The sequence below is a fragment of the Macrotis lagotis genome, chromosome 4, assembly GCF_037893015.1.
Source record: "Macrotis lagotis isolate mMagLag1 chromosome 4, bilby.v1.9.chrom.fasta, whole genome shotgun sequence".
Classification (NCBI taxonomy): domain Eukaryota; kingdom Metazoa; phylum Chordata; class Mammalia; order Peramelemorphia; family Peramelidae; genus Macrotis; species Macrotis lagotis.
The window spans coordinates 268552988-268574386 of record NC_133661.1 but is presented as its reverse complement, the minus strand read 5'-3'; the positions used below and the strand labels follow the sequence as shown (position 1 = coordinate 268574386).

Genomic DNA, 21399 nt, shown 5'->3' with positions numbered 1-21399 from the left:
ATATGAAACAGGACAAGTGGAGATGGCCCCAACTGGATGTGAGGCATTCAGCGGTTATGTGACTTGCCCAAGATCACACAGCTAAAAAGTGTCTGAGGTCACATTTAAACTCCTGTCCTGACTCCAAAGCTAGTGCTCTATCCACTGTTCCACCTAGCTAGCTGCCCAGCCAATTGATAAATGGTCAAAGGATATATGAAGGCAGTTTTCAAATAATTAAAGTTATCATGCTCTAATGAAAAGGAAAATGACAAATGTTGGAGAGGATTGTGAGAAATTGAGCCACTACTGCAATTTTGGAGAAGTTGTATTCTGTGCCTGCCATCCTGTGGAGCAATTTGGAACTGTGCCCAAAGGACTTTTAAACCATGCATTACCCTTTGACCAAGCAATACCACTACTAGATCTGCATCCCAAAAGAGATAGAAAAACAAAAGGGAAATGGACTTATTTGATCAAAGATATAGCAGCTCTTTTGGTGGTGGCAAAGATTTAGAAACTGAGGGGATATCTATTAGGGTTTTTTTTGTAGGACTGCACATGTATACCTATATCCTCTCAATGAGGAGGGGCGGGATCTGGAATTCAAAAATTTTTTATAAGAATGGTAAAAATAATTTCTACATTAAATTTAAAAAAAACAGTCCCCCTTAAGGTGCAGCTATTGCTTTTTTCTTTATTTTTTAAGGGTTTTTTTTTTTGCAAGGCAAATGGGGTTAAGTGGTTTGCCCAAGGCCACACAGCTAGGTAATTATTAAGTGTCTGGGGTTGGATTTGAACCCATACTCCTGACTCCAAGGCCGGTGCTTTATCCACTACGCCACCTAGCCGCCCCAGCTATTGCTTTTTAATCATATTCCAGGCGCTCTGCTTCCTCCAGCTCCCAAAAGGCTCTGTGCTTCTGTGGTTAGCTTCCCTTCCCCTCCCTTTCCGGGGAACTACCTGCGCAGGCGCAGTGGACAAGGGACCGGAAGTGCATCTAAGCAGTGGACAAGGGACCGGAAGTGCATCTAAGCGGCGCCCTTAGAAAGTACAACCGCAATTAGGCAGCGCTCGGGGTTCCTTGAGCCTGGCAGTGCTGGGCCCGGAGGTCTGATCACCATGAACCGACTTTCGGAAGATGATGACCCTTATGTAGTCGAAGAGCCCAGCGATGAGGAGCCAGCTTTGAGCAGGTAGGCCTGGTGCGGGACCTGCTTAGCGTGGGCAGCACGTCTGTCGCCGGGGTGAAGCACAAAGTGTAGGCTTGACGTCAGGAAACTGATATCGTTAGAATCGTTCTAGAAAGAAGCGTAGCCTCTGGAGGAAAAGTGAGCTTTCCCTCCCCGGAAGTCCTCTGGGAGCGGCCTGAGGAATAGCCTCCGAGACCCTCCCAACGAGCGGGAGGGGCCGCCTGAGTGGGGTGGCGGGGAGCCCAGCACGCGGGTCAGCCAACGCCGGCTGTGTGCCTGTCACTGTGCTCAGCCTGGGCAGAAGGGCAAAGGGCAGTTCCTGTTCTCAAGGCTCACAGTCTGGCGAAAAATGAAATATCGCTCTACAAGCAGGATAAACAGGAGATAACTCTAGAAGCCACTAGTATGAAGAGGAATTAGAAGAGACTTATTTTTGTATTTAACATGTAAATATTTTTTCAATTACATAGTTTTTAAATTACATAGTTTGAATTAGAACTACAAAGATATTTTCAGCATTCGTTTTAATAAGCTTTTGAGTTCTAAATTTTATCTCTTTCTCCCCATTCCCCATCCCAAGATGGCAAGTAATCTAGCCTATACATGTGCAATAATATTAAACATATTTCCACATTAGTCTTCTTGTGAAAGAAGAAATAGAACAAAAGAGGAAATACACACACACACACACACACACACACACACCAACTTCAGTGAAAGTTGTGTGCTTTGATCTGCATGCTTCCTCTCAATATGGATAGCATTTTTCATCATGAGTCTTTTTTGAATTGTCTTGGATCCTTGTATAGCTCAGATAGTTAATTGTTTCACAATTTCCTTCTGATTCTGTTCTCTTCACTTATCATCAGTTCATGTAAATCTTCCAAAGTTTTAGAAAAGTCTTGCAAAATTGGTAACATTTTAGCTGGGATTGAAGGAAGCCAGGCCAGGAGACAGAGATGAAGAAAGAGAGGTTATTTGGTCTGGGGACAGTTAATGAAAATGCACAGAATTGGCAGTGGAGACACTATTATTGAATTGTGGAGTATGTGGTGGGGACTTTGTAAACTGAGAGCCAGGTTATAATAGGCTTTGAATGCTAAAGGTATTATATTTGATCTTGAAGGTGATTGGGATGCATTGGAATTTATTGGGGGGGAAGGCAGTTTGAGGGGTGGAGGGGATGGGGAACTGGTAGGATGGTAACATGTTATGGTCAGATTTGTGCTTCAAAAAGAAAAGTTTGTCAGCTGAGTCAAGCATGGAATGGAGTGAGGAGAGACTTGTGACTTTTGGAATAGGCCAGGAATGAGGTGTTTAGAAGGGAATTAAGCATTTCTCTATCTCTACTATGTACCAGAAACTGTGCTAAGAAACTTACAAATATTGTCTAATTTGATTCTCACCAAAACCTTGCAAGATAGATGCTGTTATCTTCACTTTACAGCTGAGAAAACAGAGGCAAACCCACACACCAAGTAAGTGTCTGAGTGTAGAGTTGAAGTCAGCTAACTGATTCCAGGCCAAGTACTCTATTTTGTAACCTTCCTCTCTTTTATGAGTCTTTGGGTACCAGGGTAGCTGCAAAGTGTCAGTAAGTTGATCTGAAGGAAATTCATTGAGTCTGGTTGAATGAAATTTATAAATAATCCTTCAAATCTCATAGTATCCAAAAGTTCAGTTAGACTTTTATGTAAAGGATCTAACAAAGATGAGAGGCTATAAATATGGAATGCTGCACATATTTTCAAAATCAGTGAATATAACTGTTAGTTTTGATGAATTACTCTCCCCACTTCTTTAAGACCTTTGTTTCAAGGGTTGACTCACTGAATAGGTAATATTATATGACTCACTGAAAAGGATATTATATGTGTATAAACTAGCATTTATATAACACTTTAAGCTTTGCAAAGCATTTTATTTTATTTTATCTCAATCTTCACAACAATTTTAGGAATAAGTGCTTATATTATCCCTGTTTTATAGATGAGTCTAAGAAAAGTTGAGTGACTTGTTCAGGCTCATATAGCTATTAAATATATGATCAGAATTTGAACTCAGATCTTCCTGATTCAAAGGCTAGGATTTAACTGGTATAAATAGAAAGGACATCAAAGACAAGATTTTTTTTTAAAGAAATATAGGTTTAAAAGTGCTTATTTCATTACTTCACATATGCTAGCCCCAGAATCCAATATCAGTAATCTAATCTCTGTAAAAGAGATGATGTTGGCTGTACTTTCTACCTCTACCAATTAAGAAGCAATTAAGTATCAGATATATTATTGTGGGTGCCAGGTATACAAAGACAAAAATGAAAGAGTCCTGGCCCTTAAAGTGGTTTTCATTGAAGAGCTTACTTTGATGAACTTAAATATGTTTGTAGAGGCCTTTAAAGGAGCTTTCATTGAGGAGCTTATTTTTATGAACTTAAAGCAGAAATGTTTTGAAAACTGAACCTTTATTTAAATAAATGGAAAAGAAAATAAACGTATCAGAAATTCACTTCTCCTGTTCTCCTAGCCCTCCCCACCAAATTTGGAGTCTCTAGATTTTATACTCTAGAAGACAGAAGCAAAGAACTTGGATAATCCATTTATTGATTAAATATTCCCTAATAATTTAATTATGAACAAAAGTTTTTAGGTAAGAATTTTGACATTTGATTTCTTCTTAAAAATGATCTGATTTTCCTCTTAAATTTCTTCTAAATTCATGAGGCTGGTTGAGGAAATTCTCAACATAGAGAGAACAGAGAGAAAGGTAACTTAATTGAAAATGTTAAGATTCTGCATAGAAAATCTTCTATATCTTCTTAATTCTTCTCCTTCTACTCTTCAGTCTTAAGTGGATTTTCATCTAGGTCATGTCTATTATAGATGGGTGACCCACAGCACTCAATCAGAGCTCTCTTTTTTCCCTCTATACTACTTTACTTGGTGATCTTATTAGCTCCCATGGATTCAATTATCACTCTGTTGGTGATTCTCAAATATACTTACCCCTCCCTAACCTTTCTGCTAATCTCCAGTCTCTAACTGCCTATTGGATATCTCTATCTGGATATCTTAAAGACATCTTAAACTCAACAAGACCAAAATTGAACTCACCTCCTCACCCAACCCTTCCAAAGTTCCCTGTTTCTATTGAGCACACTACCATTCTACTCCCCTAGGCTGACAACCTAAGTTTCATCCTTTTCTCATTATCTCTCACCCCTGACCCCCATCCACTCTGTTTCCAAGATTTGCCTATTCTACCTCTACCTTTTGGATATCCTGTGCTCTGGCCACCACCCTAGTAGAGGCCATCATCTCCTCATACCTGTACTATTGAAGAGGCTTCCTCATTGGTATTTCTGCCATAATCTTTCCCCACTGTTGTCCATCTTTGATTCAGCCACCAAAGTGATTTTCCTAACATGGATGTCTGACCACATCATCCCATTAAACTATAGTGACTCCTAATCATCTTCAGAATCCAATATAAAATTATCTCTTATTAAAAGTTCTTCACAACATAACACTCCAGTTTTGAAGAAAACTTTTCCAGTCATCTTATGCATAGCCCTCCTGCCCCTATACACACTTTCTCTCTTCTTTCTCTCTCTCTCATATTCTTCTATCCAGTGAAACTGACCTCCTTACTATTCCTCAAAAAAAAGAAGTGTTCAGTATTTTAATTCTATGCATTTTCACTGGCTATCTATCCCATACTCCCCTTCCTCATCTCCAATTCTTGACTTCTTTCAGGTTCTGGTTAGAATCCCACCTTTTCCAGGAAGTCTTTTGTTCTGTATATAACTTATCTGTAAATAATGATTTACTTATTGTCTCCACTGTTACTTCATGAGCTCCTTGAGAGCAAGAACTGTCTTAAACCTTTATTTTTATTCTCACTTTTTGAGTGATTGATTGCCTTCTTTCCTCTGCTACTGTGCTTTTGTTGTTGTTTGTCCTTCTTTCTTGAAGAGGACCATCTATGCCTTTAAAAACTATAAGTGCTAGGGGCAGCTAGTTGGCACAGTGGATAGAGCACTGGCCCTGGAATCAGGAGTACCTGAGCTCAAATCCGGCCTCAGACACTTAATTATTACCTAGCTGTGTGGGCTTGGGCAAGCCACTTAACCCCATTTGCCTTGCAAAAACCTAAAAAACAAACAAACAAAAAAACCAAACTATAAGTGCTGCTAAAAATCTGTATACTTATATACCATAGTCTTGTAATTGTCTATCTTTAAATATTAGTTCTGAAGATGAAGTGGATGTGCTTTTACATGGTACTCCTGACCAAAAGCGAAAACTTATCCGAGAATGCCTCACTGGCGAGAGTGAATCATCTAGTGAAGATGAATTTGAAAAAGAAATGGAAGCTGAATTAAATTCCACCTTAAAAACAATGGAAGATAAGTTGTCATCATTAGAAACAGGTAAATCTTCAACTCAGTATTTTAAACACCTAGTTTTAAGGACTGAGTCAAAAAATTTTTTCCCCAGAGATTTAACTGAGGTTTGGTATTCATTACCTACAGAAATTTTACCTGTGTTTTTGCTAGGATACAAGTGGCATTTACCTTTGTGATATTATTTATTTACTAGACTTTGTGATGGAGTAGAGATGGGATAATGTTGAGGAGGAGGAAAAAAGAAAAGCTCAGAAATAACTCAGCTTGAAGAAGGAAGATTTGAGGATTTACCATACTTTATTTCCTTATTGTTCCCCTCAGTGAAATTTGTTCTGCGTTTTGTATAGTCCTTGAAAAGCAAACATTTTTTTTCCTTTTTTTGAGTTAATAACAGGAAATAGTCCCCTGAATTCTGACATTTATTCTATAACATTGACCCATATTGGGCTAAGGAGGTATCACTTTCTTACTAAATCCTTGGATAAAATACGATCTTACCCCAGACAGGTTCCAAAATCTTATTTGTATTGTAGAAGGAATTTAGTAGAACCCCTTTTTTTCCCCCATATTTTTTACATTTTATTTTTTGGGATTATTCTTTGAAAGTTAGAAAAATACGGGGCAGCTAGGTGGCACAGTGGAGTCAGGAGGACCTGAGTTCAAATCCAGCCTCAGACATATAATTACTTAGCTGTGTGATCTTGGGCAAGTCACTTAACTACACTGCCTTGCAAAAAAACAGCAACAAAAAAAGAAAATCCATCTTATCTGTGGCAATGTGTATACGTGTGTGTGTTTGTGTACTTCTTATCTACTGACTTTCCATTTTTAAAAACAGGTTCTTCCTTAGGAACTGTGAAAAGTTCCATGGTTATGTCAAAGTATTATGATGACTTATATGCTCATTCTGATTCTGAGGATGAAGATACAGGTAATTCTTTAATACTCTTCCAGCTATTTTTTTCATTTTCTTTTAAGAAATAAAAAAGGCTAATGGCAGCTAGGTGGCACAGTGGATAGAGCACTGGCCCTGGAGTCAGGAGTACCTGGGTTTAAATCCGGCCTCAGACACTTAATTATTACCTAGCTGTGTGGCCTTGGGCAAGCCACTTAAGCCCATTGCCTGGCAAAAAAAAACTAAAAAAAAAAGAAAGAAAGAAAAAAGGCTATCTAGTTAGTATTATCTTGATATAATAAATTTTAAGTAGTTGCAGAACATTTGCATTTAGGGCAACTAAAAGACACAGTGAATAAGTGCCTGAACTGAAGTCAGGAAAACTCATCTTACTATCTCAGACACTAACTTTGTGACTCTGGACAAGACACTTCACACTGTTTGCTTTAGTTTCCTTATTTGTAAAATGAGCTAGAGAAGGAAATGGCAAACTGTTTATTTCGCCAAGAAAACATGGGATCACAAAAGTATTGGACATGACTGAAAAGGACTGATTAAAAGACATTTGCCAAGATAAAGGAGATACAAGTATTTATATAATATTTTTTTCCAATTACATTTTGGGGGCCACTAGGTGGTGTAGTGGATAAAGCACCGGCCCTGGAGTCAGGAGTACCTGGGTTCAAATCCAGTCTCAGACACTTAATTACCTAGCTGTGTGGCCTTGGGCAAGCCACTGAACCCCATTTGCCTTGCAAAAACCTAAAAAAGCAAAAAAAAAACTATCCCCCTTCCCCTTGCTCCCTCAATGAGATGGTGATCTATGTAATATAGGTTTTAAATATGCAATCCTATAAAACATTTCCATATCTAATTCAGTTGGGGTTTTTTTGTTTGTTTTTTTAGGATTTTGCAAGGCAGCTGGGGTTCAGTGACTTGCCCAAGGCACACAGCTAGGTAATTATTAAGTGTCTGAGGTTCGGATTTGAACCCAGGTTCTCCTGACTCCAGGGCCGGTGCTCTATCCACTGCTACCTAGCTGTCCCACCTAATCTCAGTTCTTAAAGAAATGTAGCCACCCTTTTCAAAGATAAGATTGAAGTAGATATATGAAATTAGTATAGGCATAAAGGGTAGTACCATAATTCAATTAAGAGAACAAGAAATAATTTATTTGTCAAATCTATGGAGAGGGTATGAGTTTGTGACCAAACGAGATAGAGAACATAAAAAATGCAAAATGGATCATTTTGATTATATTAACAAGTTTTTGCACAAACAAAATCAATTAACCAAACATTAGAAGGATTGCAAAAAAAATGGGGAAAGTCTGTTTCTGATTAAGGACTCATTGCTAAAACTATATAAAGAATTGAGTCAAATTTATAAGAAAACAAATCTTTCTCCAACTGATAAATGTTCAAAGGATATGAACAGACAGCTTTTAGATGCAAAAATTAAAGCTTTATATAGCCCTATGAAAAGAATGCTCTAAGTCACTATTGATTAGAGAAATGAAAATTAAAGCAACTCAGGTATTACTTTACACCAGTCAGATTGGCTAACATGACAGAAAAGGAAAATGATAAATGTTGGAAGGAATGTGGGAAAATTGGGACACTAATGTATTGTTGATGGAATTGTGAACTGATCCAACGATTCTGGAAAGCAATTTGGAACTATGCCCAAAAGACTATAAAATTGTATATCCTTTGATCCAGCAATACCACTATTAGATCTGTATCCCAAAGAGATGATTAAAAAAGGGGACAGGACCCACATGTACAAAAATATTTATAGCAGACCTTTTTGTAGCAAAGAATTGGAAATTGAGGGGATACCCATCAATTAGGGAATGGCTGAACAAATTGTGGTATGTGGTTGTAATTGAATACTATTGTTCTGTAAGAAATCATGAGCAGCCAGATTTCAGAAAAACCTAGAAAGACTTACATGAACTGATGCTGAGTGAAATCAGCAGAATCAGGAGAACATTGTATACATTAACAGTAACATTATGTGATGATCAAGTATGATAGACTTAACTCTTCTCAGTAATACACATGATCAAAGACAGTTCTAAAAGACTTGTGATGGAAAATATTCCCTTCCAGAGAAACAACTATGGATCCTGAATGCAGACTAAAGCATACTGTTTTCACTTTTTTATAATGTTATAGGTTTTTCTTTCTCACAGGTTTTTCCCTTTAGTTTTGATTTTTCTTTTACAACATATCTAATATGGAAATTTGTTTAAAATGATTGTACATGTATAATCTATATCAAATTTACTGTCATGGGGAGGGAAAAGAACCAAACACATTTAGAAACAATAGACAAAATTATTTTTCTTTTAATTCTACTTTATGATTTCTCAGAATTTCTACCTTTGACCCCATGTTCTTCATTATTCTGTTTTTCCTTCATATCTTTCATATTTGTCATTTTAATCACACCAAAATTTTCTTTTTCAATATATAATTCAGCCATTCTCTCAATTATTGGGAAGAGAGGTTATTTGTAGTATTTTATTATTACAAATAAAATAGTGATGAATAATTTTATTACAGATAGACCATTGCAGTTTTTAAATATTTCTGCTAGATAACAGTGAAATCACTAGATCAAGTTTTATTTCACATTTTGAAGCACTTACACATGACAACTTAAAAGAAACTTTAGACTCAGAGAAATGCCTAAGATATTTCATTGAATGAGTATCTCAGTGTTTAAAACATTAGTTATTGAGCTTTTTGTGGAGACTTTTGTGATGTCAGGTGGATTTATCTCCTGTACCATATGATTTTAAATTTCTTTATTAGCTGAATAAGAACTTGGGGCTGAGCCAAACTGGGAGGGAAGAGGTATTGTCTTTTTTCCTTTTTTTCAACATTTAAGAAAAATACATAAACAGTAAAAAATAACACAAAGAAAATGTTTAGCATAGAAAATTCTTTATTCTGTGTTAAAAGCGCATGACTATTTAAAATTTTATTGATACTTCCTTTACATTTTCAGCAATATCACAAGTGAACAGGAAGAAAAAACAGCAATGTTGGATTCCAACAAATGATGAATTATTATATGATCCTGAAAAAGACAATAGAGATCAGGCCTGGGTGGATGCTCAAAGAAGAGGGTAAGAATTTTAAACCAAAAAAGAAATTATGCTAGAACACTGAGGGAGAAATTAAAAATAATTCTCCCAGTTAAGTGCCTTAAATTCATTCAAAAGGGAAAGTACACTCTTGTGCTTTTTGAAAAATTAATTTTTAAAATAAAATCGTTAAATTTAGCCTAGCATATGACTCATAATAGCTTATTTTATTTTTCTGTAGATTTTTTTAAAAGATTTTAAGATTTCTCATAATCTCACATTTGTAACATAAACAGACTTAATTTAGAATCATTCATTTATGTAAGGCAAATTGTTCCTTCTAGTTTTTATCTCCCTGTGTCTTTACATTGACCATTGGATAGTCAAAAGTTTCCCACAGTGACCTCTGATATATTTGATTCCTTCTCTTCTTCAGCCCCCAATACATTGTCATTTACCAAATGATAGTAACTCTGTTTCCTCATTATTTCTTAAATTTTTCTTTCCTCTTTATTCTTACAGTTCAGTCCAGTTCTTCAACTGTAGTGCCTCAGCTGTTGGCATCTGACTTTTCCTTTGATCTGCCATTCACACTTGTCTGAATACATGTCACATACAATTTTGATCAAGTTATTACTCTATTCGATACTCTTTATCCTTTTGTCTACCCAATGGAGTCCACACTCTGACTTATCCTAGCATTGAAGTTCTTCCTCCTCTTAGAATCCTAGCTCTCCACACCTTATTTTTTTTTCCTCTGATTGGAGAGCAGATTGCTCCCCTAGATTCTCTGCTTAGGCAGGTGATCAGTCCAGCCAGCTCTTCATTTTCTCCTTGGCTACACCTCTGGTCCTCATCATGCCCCTTCCATTCTTCAACTAATTTTTAATGTCTTGTTTTTCCTCATTAGATTGTGAGCTCCTTGAGGACAGGGACTGTCTTTTGTTTTTTTTCTGTATTCCCAGCACTTAGCATAGTGCACAATGAGTACTTATTAAATGTTTATTGACTCATACTTTACAGTCTGTCCCCAGTGTGCCTTTTCAGCTTTAGCTCACACTACTTACATTCATACCCAGCTTTTCCTATATTTTCTTATGTCCATGTCCTTGTTCTTTTGTATCTGGCTACTTCCTATCTTTCCAGGCTTCTTACATCTTATTTCTTTCTATCTATTCTTCAATTGAGTGATCCTTCCCTCTGCTGTTTTGTAAATACTTCTTCTCCCTAGTCTTAAGCATTTTCAGTGACTATCCTTACGTACTTGAAATTCTCTCCCTCCTTCATCTTGGCCTTTAGCTTTTATGACTTCCTCCAAGTCTCAGCTAAACTCCTATATTAAGTAAGAAATCTTTTCCAATCCTCCTTATCTTAGTGGTTTCCCTCTGAAAGTAACTGAATTTATCCTTGTATATTTCTTGTTTGTAGAAATTTACATTTTATATACTTCATTAGACTGGGACTTCTTGAGAACAATGCCTGACACATAATAGTTAAATAAATTCTAGTTAACTTGACTTAAAATATTCTTTTCTAACCATTTCTGCCTAGTGACATCCTGTCTTTTTTTTTTTAACAGGCAAAATAGGTTTACTGGAATGTCTTTAGTCACAGTTGAAAGTAGCAGTATTGAACACATTAGTTTTGCCATAAATAATGGAAACCATTTCCAAAATCTAATTTTTTTTACATGAGAAAAATTATGCACTTTGTGATCATTAATTGAATGGTTACCAATCCTTTTTACATAATGTTTCATCTCTTACCTCCCATCCTATCCCTGAACTTGATGCAATAAATCCCTCCCTCTCTAATTTACAATAGGAAGTTATGTTAAATTATAAATATCATCATCAACGTTTAACTCTATATACAAATAATGTATTGGCAAGTATCTAGTTTCAAATTAGGCTTCTATAACAAGGCAAAGTAGATGTTTCTTTTAAAAATAAATTAATGACAGCATATTTTGGTAAAGGAGAGGATGCTAATCGGGAATTTGTCAGTGCTCCAATTTGAACAGGACACTTGCCTCTTCTTGAGAAAACACTTTTCAAAGTCATGTACATTTATCTTTAAATTATGCAGCAATCTTCTTTTTTTTTTTAAATTGTCCCAGAAATGTTTTATTAGAGATCTTTGGTCACAGAATCAAGTCCGATATTTCAGGACAATAGGAATGATAATCACCAGCAAAAGGATAACAGCAACCAGAGCCATGATGGCCTTCATTTTACATCCACGCCACCACGTTTGTTTTGATCTGTTGCTAAAAGCTCTTGCGTTATCTGATAAGCTTTCTGATTTGTCTTGTAGCTCATCCAGTCTCTCTCCTCTTTCAATCACTTTTGTAATATTCTCTTGCATGACATCAATTACTTCATCCACCTGATTCTGTACATGTCTAATTTTGTCATTCTGGGATCCAAATTTTGGTCCAGATGGTCCCCTTAGGAAAAAATCCTCTTCGTCATCTGAATCTTCTTCCAAAAGATTTCTCCTTTCGCTTTTCACAGAACCAGTGACATCATCATCATTTAGGTGGCGCTTGAATTTAGGCAGCATTTTTATTAGTCAAAAAGTTGTTTTTCTTTTCCCAACTTTAAGAGGTAGATATATACCACCTGGGCATCCGCTGGAGGGTCTGGGACGCCCCTCGGAGCCAGGCTGGGCCAGGCGGGGGGGGGGGAAGGGGAGGGGGGGCGTCAGCCACTCGCGGCCTCTGCCGCCTGTGGGGGGGGCAGGGAGCATCGACGCCCTCCGTGTTCCAACATCCTGTCTTTAAAGGCCAAGTTCAAACATCACCTCTCCCATGAAATTTCCCCTTTCATGATAAACATGAAGTAAACTTTTTTTATAATTAATTCTGTCTCTTTGGTGCTTTATATTTTAATTTGCATCTGTTGTTTGTGCAGTTCCTCTGCTTGATTTTAATCTACTTAAAGGGCAAGACCTAGTCTTAGTTGTATTTTCATATTCCTAAAGTATAGTATCTTGTGTATCACAGATGACTTGAATTCTACCTCAATTTGTCCTCCCCCAGGATAATGCTATATTCCAAGTGATCCCTTCTGTTTCTATCCCAATCAAAATAAGCCCTTAGTAGAACTAACATTACCTGGTTAAAAAGACCCTGCTTGAAATAGTGAAATAAATAATATTAATGTTCCTTCATTGTTCCTTTTTTCCATCTTGAATGTACTGAGATATTTTACTAAATAGTCAACCAAGAAATATTTGTTAAAAATTTGTTGTGCTCTGGGCATTTATATAAAATATTGCTTACAACCAGACATCTATCATTCATGTGTTGAGATCATATAAAATCCTCAATTGTTCCAACCACAGAGATAACTTGGTTAAGGATCCTTTTTTACCATTATCAAATAAAGGAAATATCAGTCAGTCAATATTTTTTTAATTTATTTTTATTAAATATATTATTTGAATTTTACAATTTTCCCCCAATCTTGCTTCCCTCCCCCACCCCACCCCCACAGAAAGCACTCTGTCAGTCTTTACTTTGTTTCCATGTTGTACCTTGATCTAAATTGGGTGTGATGAAAGAGAAATCATATCTTTAAAGAGAAGAGAAGTCTAAGAGGTAACAAGATCAGACAATAAGATATCTGGTTTTTTTTCTAAATTAAAGGGAATAATCCTTGCACTTTGTTCAAACTCCACAGCTCCTTATCTGGATACAGATGGTACTCTCCTTTGCAGACAGCCCAAAATTGTTCCCGATTGTTACACTGATGGAATGAGCAAGTCCTTCAAGGTTGAACATCACCCCCATGTTGCTGTTAGGGTGCACAGTGTTTTTCTGGTTCTGCTCATCTCACTCAGCATCAGTTCATGCAAATCCCTCCAGGTTTCCCTGAAATCCTGTCCCTCCTGGTTTCTAATAGAACAATAGTGTTCCATGTCAGTCAGTACCTGCTATATTCCAGTACTGTGCTAAGTATTGGGGTATAAAAAATGGCAAAGACAGTTCTTGTTCTCAAGGAGTTTACAGTTTAATGGGAAGGAGAAATTAGGGAGATGTATGCTTCATCATTGTCCTAGAAAATTTTCTGAACAAAAATCCAGATGGAAGAGAGATTCCATATATATATATATATATATATATATATATATATAGTAAGGTCCTCTAGGTATTCCTACTTACAGATGACATTGTGCTGCTTTCATTAAAGTTCCAGAATACATACCTCATCAGTAAGATCTATTACCATTCAACAGTTTGCTCAAGAAAAAAATAAGTAGGGGTGGGTAGGTGGTGCAGTGGATAGAGCACCGGCCCTGGAGTCAGCAGTACCTGAGTTCAAATCCAGCCTCAGACACTTAATAATTACCTATCTGTGTGGCCTTGGGCAAGCCACTTAACCCCATTGCCTTGCAAAAACTTAAAAAATTGAAATAAATTTAAAAAAATGGATAGAGAATTTTGCCCAAATTATAACATGCAATTGGATGATCAATTACAACTGATAAGAGGCACAGTTGGGGAGATAAGTGGTAGAGTGTATAAAACTTATTGTATGTCACTGGTCAAGTCACTTAATCCCTATTTGCTTCAGTTTCTCATCTACAAAATAACTCTCTGGAGCAGTGGATAGAGTATTTGATTTAAAGTCTGTAAGATCTGAATTCAAATCATATTTTAGTAATTTAGCTATTTGACACTGGGCAAGTCACTTAATCTTTCTTAGCTTGATCTGTTCTATGGGGAATAACAATAGCACTTACCTCACAAGATTGTTGTGAGAATTAAAATGAATATATCATACGTAAAGAGCACTTTGAAAATCCTAAAGTGCTACATGATGCTTGCTATCATTGTCATAAATAATAATAATTTATTATGACTTTATTTTGGGACAGATATTAAATATGCGGAAGAGTAGACTAGATAGCATTTGAGAGATTGCTATGTGCTTTCAGTATTTCTCAAGATACTCCTTTCCCTCATTTCAAACCCTTTTTTTGCTAAGGGGAGGGAATTCATCAATGAAGGAAACTTCTTTTGAAAAGACTCATTTCAATAAAGATCAATTGTTATTCAGTTTATCATCTTAAAGATTTGCCCAGAGGCTCTGAGTCTGACAAATCTATAGTAGGAATCAAACTATACTTTGATTTCTGAAAAGTCAAAACAGTGAATGATCCACTGGAAAATAGAGGGGATAACATGGTGGGGCTAACCAGTATCTAACAAAATGCTAATAATTGCATGGCCTCTGGCTCTCCTGGAGTACTCAGCTAGTACCTTTGAAGTATATTAAACGACCTGGGCTCATCCTAAATTCTAAATGGAATTTGGAAGGATGTGATAAAAATGCTGGAAGATGAGAAAACAGAGAGGCTGTGAGCTTTATGGGTGAAGAGTCACATTAATAAAATCAAAGATTCTTCAAAGTATCGGAAGAATTTTTGTGAAAATTGCAAGAATATTATTGGCTAACATTTTTAACATACCAAAGGTTAGAATGCATTAACTTATGTTAGTTTCACAAAACATTTCACAGACTATAGTAAGGTATTTTCATTTAGTTGCCCAAGTTCGGGTTTAAAAAATTGTAAGACTGATAATATTTTGATAGATTGTGAATATATAAATCTTTAATCATACAAGTTTATGCTTTTATTACAAATGCAGAAACAGCATGTAGTAGTGAATAAATACACATTTGTTATACACCTGCTATGTGCCAGGCACTGTGCTAAGTGCTGGAGATATCAAAAAATGCAGAAGTTATTCTCTGCCTTCAAGGACCTTACAGCTATTAGGGGAGATAAGTAAATAATTATATATAGAACAAGCTAAATGTAGCATAACTCAAAATAATTAAGAGGGTTAAGTTAAGGAAGGCTTCTGCTAGAAAGTGAGATTTTAGTTGGAACTTAAAAGAAGGTAGATAAGTAGATGCAATTGAGGAGGGAGAGTATTCCATGAATGGCTGACAGCCAGAGAATATTTCTGCCCCTGAGAGATGAAGTGTTTTGTTTGGAGAACAGCCAGGGTGCCACTGCCATTGAATCAAAATTTGATTGGGGGGGGGGCTAGGTGGTGCAGTGGATAGAGCACCTGCCCTGGAGTCAGGAGTACTTGAGTTCAAATGCAGCCTCAGATACTTAATAATTACCTAGCTATGTGGCCTTGGGCAAGCCACTTAACCCCATTGGCCTTGCAAAAAAAAGAAAAATTTTGATTAGGGATTAAGATGTAAGAAAACCAGAAAGATAAGAGAATCCTAGGTTCAAAAGACTTTGAATGTTAAAAAGCATTTTGTATTTGCTCCTTGAGACAATATGAAACCACTGGAGAAGTGGTGACATGATGGAACTTGCATTTTAGGAAAATAACTTCAGTGAGTAGATGAGAGAAGAGTTGGAATTGAACAGGCACCTAAAGTAGGACAGATCCACCTGCAGGGCTAAGTATTGAAAGTGTCATGAGGAAGGTAGGGTGTGTATTTGTGAAATGTTGCAAAGGTAAAATCAGCAGGCCTTGGCAACAACTTGGAGGTGGAATGTGAGAGAAATAAGGAATCCAGAATGACTTCCTACATGTAAAGCCTAAGAAACTAGGAAGATGGTGTTATTCTCAGCAGTAATAGGGAATAACAGGGACATAGAGTTTAAGGGAAAGATAATGAGTTCTGTTTTGGACATAGCCTCAGACACTTAATAGTTACTTAGCTAGGTGACCTTGGGCAAGTCACTTAACCCCATTACCTTGCAAAAATTTTAAAAAAAGCCTTGGGAGATGATGAAGTAGTATAGAGAAACAAACTCAGGGCTCAGCTGTGAGGGATCTTATGGTTAGAGGACATTATCTGGAGAAGGATCCAGCAGAACTGGGAGAGAATGTTGTCCTGAAAAGAAAGAGATGAGAGTGAACAACAGTGTCAAAGGCTGTGGAAAAGTCAGAAAATGAGGATTGAGAAAAGACAGTTGAATTTAGTAACTTTGGAGAGAACAGTTTCAGTTGGAATATAAGGTCAGAAGCTTATTATAAGGGGTCAAGAAGAGAGTGATAAAAATATAGAGACACCTTTGTAGATAGCCTTTTCAAGGACAGCCTACAAAAATCAGAAAAGATATAAGGTGATAGTTAAGAGGGACAGAAGGATCAAGTAATAGTTTTTTCAAGATGGGGCATGTAGACAATAGGAAATGAATCATTAGAGAGGGAGATATTGAAATTAAGTGAAAGAGTCAGAATAGCAGAGAGAACAATTTATTGGAAGAGACGGAATAGAATGGGATCATTTGAACAAGTAAAGGGGTTAGCTTTCTTAAGGAATAAGGCCACTTCATCATGTGAGATGAAAGAGGAGAAAGTGGCAGAAAGTGACACTTCTTTAGTGCCTCCATGAATTAAATCATTATATTCTTTGTTTTCATGTAATATAAATGTGGATAAACTATATATCTTAATGTTATAATAATCTTTTTTCCCCACTTTTTCTGTAATAGATACCATTGTTTTGGAATACAACCCTCTCACGAAAAACAGGCTGTTCCAAATAGTGATGCTGTCTTGAATTGTCCTGCCTGCATGACAACACTGTGCCTTGACTGCCAGAGGTAATGAATAAAGAGGAAAATGCTGGTGGGTTTTATTTTTAGGCAAAAATAAGCTTGATATTTGAAGATAGCTAAGTGGCACAGTAGATAAGAGTTCTGGACCTGAAATCAGGAAGACCTGAGTTCAAATTCAGTTTCAGACATTCATTATCTGTGTGACTGGTCAAATCACTTAACTCTATTTACTTTAGTTTCTAACATCTGTAATATGAACTAGAGAAGGAAATGGCAACTCACAAAGATACTGGTATCTTTTGCCAAAAAAACTCTTAGATGGTGTCATCAAGAGTCAGACACAACTGAAATGACTGAACAACAAATGAGCTTTACATTTATATAATTTAGATTTAGATTTCCATAAATTCTTTAAGGATGGAGATATTTCAAGCTCAGAAAATCTTTTAAAAATGTTTTAATAAATTTTTTTTCCTATGACCCATGTTTCTAAATGTATTTTTCTATCTCTTATCTTTTCCCCCCACCAGTCCCTTATAACAAGAAGTAAATATGAGTAACAGGAAAAAAACAGTTCAAAAAAACTAACCAACATATCAAAAAAGTCTTAACAAATGCAGTGCTTTCCATGCTGCCAAAAAAGTGAAAGGAGATTCTGTCTCAGTATTTGCAGGATCAAACTTTGTTATTATAATTTTGCAGCATTCAATTTCAGTTGACATTTTTTCTATTTATATTACTGTATATGTTGTTTTCCTGGTTCTGCTTACTTTGATTAGTATCAGTTCACATAAATATTAACATGCTTCTCTGAAATGATTATATTATTTCTTAGAGCACAACAATATCCTATTAGATTACTATTCTATAACCATAAAGCAGCACAACTTGCTTATCCTTTCCCATGAGTTCTTTAACCTCTATATATAGGTTAGTCTAATTTTCTTCTTAAAAGATATAAAGACATTTGGGGCAGCTAGGTGGCGTAGTGGATAAGGCACCGGCCCTGGAGTCAGGAGTACCTGGGTTCAAATCCAGTCTCAGACACTTAATGATTACCTAGCTGTGTGGCCTTGGGCAAGCCACTTAACCCCGTTTGCCTTGCAAAAAAACTAAAATAAAAAAAAAAGTTATAAAGACACTCTTCAAGACTTGGTTGGCTCAGAATATTGATATCACTTCATCATGTTCCAAGTACAAAGCAGCCACTAGGTCTTTAGTCAGGGGGAGACTTAGAGGTTTGATCAAGATGGATGCATTCAAGGGAACTTTGATTAGCCAAATCACCTGTTCTTGTTTGAATCTTTCTCCTACTTGAGCTAAATAAATCTCTCTTTCTTAATTGTTAAATGACCCACTCTTAAGTTACTCATTTTATTTCACAGTTGAACCTAAACTTTGAGGGTGCTGAACTGGGACAAACCCAGCACATGACAGTTGGGATAGTCTATAGGATTGGTGTATAACTTGAGCTCTTGAGGTGGGCAATGGACTCTGTAAGGAGGGCAGTTATGCTTCTGGTGGTATTTTTTGGTAATGCCAAAAGGCATTTCTTAGTATGAGACACTTCCACATCTGGGAAAATGAAGAGTAAACTGGGGCCATTCACTTTGAGTATGCCTTAAGGACTCTGCCTTGAAGATAACTGCTGAAACTGTGTTAAGCTCTCCAGCTTCACGGTAGCCTCTTTAAAGTTCTGTTAGGGGATCCCCCTTCAGAACTCAGTTTTACCTTCAAAGCAGCTTGAAGGGCCTCAGTTTTGGAGATGTAGAAAGAAATGTTTAGAAAAGAACAAATTCAGAACTCGTGCTCGGGCCACAACTAGATGGTGCAGTGGGATAAAGTATCTGACCTGGAGTCAGGAAGATTCCTCTTCATGAGTTCAAATCAGGTCTCAAACACTTTAAATAGCTGTTCCTCATCCTGGGCAAGTCCCTTGACAGTTTACTTCAGTTTCTCATCTATAAAATGAGCTAGAGGAATGGCAGACCACTACAGTATCTTTGTTGAGAAAGTATTTGTATGAATTGTTTGCATTCCTTTGATTTTTTTTTAAAATAACACTGCAGATGAACCAGCAGACCTCACTCCTCTAATTGCATATGGACATAGCCAGGGATGGGTATGATTGACCCCTCTCCCCCCCCCCCCCACCAACAATGAGAGAATGTAACTCCAGTTCTAAAAGATCCGGGGAATTTTCATTAATAATTAATAAAATATAGTAGTGAGGTCTAAAAAAATTTTGCTCCTCTGTCTCAGTGGTCTTTCCATCTGGACAGACCAGCACTACGGTTATTAGGCCAAGGAAACCAAAGCCCTGGGCTAGTATATCAGACTGTGTAGGTCATCATTATATGGTGACATCTAAATTCTTTATAGGGTCCAAACAAAGTTACCTGAAGACTTGAGTACTTGGGGCTACCATGTCAGTGAGTCAGTGTTCATACTAAATCTTGTTCTTGTCAAAATCTGTCTTATAATTTGGTAAGAATTTCTTAAAAGATGTCTTTGAAGTGACCATCAGACCTTCAAGATGGTATTTTTGATGCTCATACGCAGAGGCCACTTCTGAATGGCATAAGTAATCAACTACACACAAAATCTGAGATAGATGCATCAGATAGGTGCATTCAAGCATGTCTATGCTTGAATCTCCAGGGCGGGGGAAGTTGTACCCTCCACATTCCTTTATTCTACCATCATTTAGAGTAAACACCATCTTTAAAGTGCCCTCCTTATTTACAGTGAAGTTGATGACCTTATACTGGTTGCCATTCACCTCCTTTCCAATACGTTATATTTGATATAACCAAGGACTAGATGGAAGGAGAGGGAAGTAGAAGGGTATCTTCATACAGATTCCTTGAATAATGTCCTTTCCACTGGAGTTTTAACTACCTCTTTAGCTTGAATTCTTGCATATGGACATCATCTGGAGTAGCATGCTATCAAGCCATTAGGCTACATAATATTTCTGAATGTCTAGTACTAAATCAGCATTGATCTGATTATCTCTCTAGTCAACATATATGAGCTGTACATCCACATAGAATGAGCTTTTCTTTGATAAACATTGGCTGAAAGGTGTGAGGGAGAGAGGTAGACTTACTGGGAGAGCATTTAAAAAGGCCAAAGATTTTCATGTGTTTGAAAAAACTCAGCAATTAATGTATTTTTTGGAATAGAATAGTATCTAATTTCATTGCTCATAATAACCTTTCCAGTAGGTAAATACTATTCTTAACAACCATTTTCCAGATATGGAAATTGAGGCTCAGAGAAGTTAAGTGCTATTTAAATCCAGTTCTATTTGCATCCAAACCAGCACTAGATCTCCCATGTCACATTCCCATCTGTAAAGGGGTAGTGCTAGTAAATGACATAATATTTGTGGGATAAATTGCAGAGTGCATCATAAATGTCAGAAGGAGTTTGGGTAAGAAGTTGGTACTAGACTCATCCATATTCCACCTTTTTTTTAGATAAATATATTTGTAACATTTTATTTTCTTTTCCTCTTACTCTGAGGCATGAATACTACAAAACTCAATACAGAGCAATGTTTGTCATGAATTGCTCTGTCAACAAAGAGGAGATTCTAAGATATAAAGGCTCAGTAAATCAGAAGAAAAGGCGTGGCCATAAGAAAATGAAGTCTGACAGTGAAGATTCCACAGTTCAAGAAGAGAGTGAAGAAATATATCATCCAGTGAAATGTACTGAATGTTCAACTGAAGTAGCAGTATTTGATAAAGATGAAATCTTCCATTTCTTCAACGTTTTAGCAAGCCATACATAAAAGCACAGTTGATAATATGCATATCTGTTACTATATAAAATATAAATGTGTAGTAGTCCTCTTGCTAGTTTGTACATTTAAGAAAATCTAAAATCGTCATTTAAGGAAACATTTTTAAATTTAATAAGAAGTAGTTACTATCAGCTAGTTTGAGTAATTGAAAACTAATTTGGAAGTCACAGTGTTTAGCAAGTAGTATTATGTTTATTAGAGCTGTCTTGAATAAACATTTTCCTGAATTACAGCAGTTCTTGTCCTCTGTGATAGTATTTAACTCCTAAAATTTATATATTTTTTGGCCAACTTGTGAATAACCACAGGGTATCTCTTTTATGGCCCTCAGATGGAGTTATGTTTTGAGATTATATAGGTTTTTTAGTTTCAACTTAAAGAAAAATTAAACTATAGAAACAAATTAGCTTTTTGGAATTTTCTGATTAGACTTCAGAACTATTTATCCAAAGCAAATTTTTTTAT

At 36.5% G+C, this 21399-nt stretch overlaps 1 protein-coding gene and 1 pseudogene across 1 annotated transcript; one reads left to right on the top strand and one right to left on the bottom strand.

Annotated features, from left to right (window-relative positions):
* Nucleotides 1–966: 966 nt before the first annotated feature.
* EAPP (E2F associated phosphoprotein) lies at nucleotides 967–21169 on the top strand. Its single transcript, XM_074235985.1, has 6 exons — nucleotides 967–1175; nucleotides 5423–5604; nucleotides 6419–6511; nucleotides 9494–9614; nucleotides 17055–17165; nucleotides 20652–21169. Exons 1-6 carry the CDS (start codon nucleotides 1102–1104, stop codon nucleotides 20920–20922), a joined length of 852 nt encoding a protein of 283 aa, XP_074092086.1. The 5' UTR covers nucleotides 967–1101; the 3' UTR covers nucleotides 20923–21169.
* Nucleotides 11653–12163, bottom strand: LOC141522498 (vesicle-associated membrane protein 4 pseudogene; annotated as a pseudogene).
* Nucleotides 21170–21399: the final 230 nt, after the last annotated feature.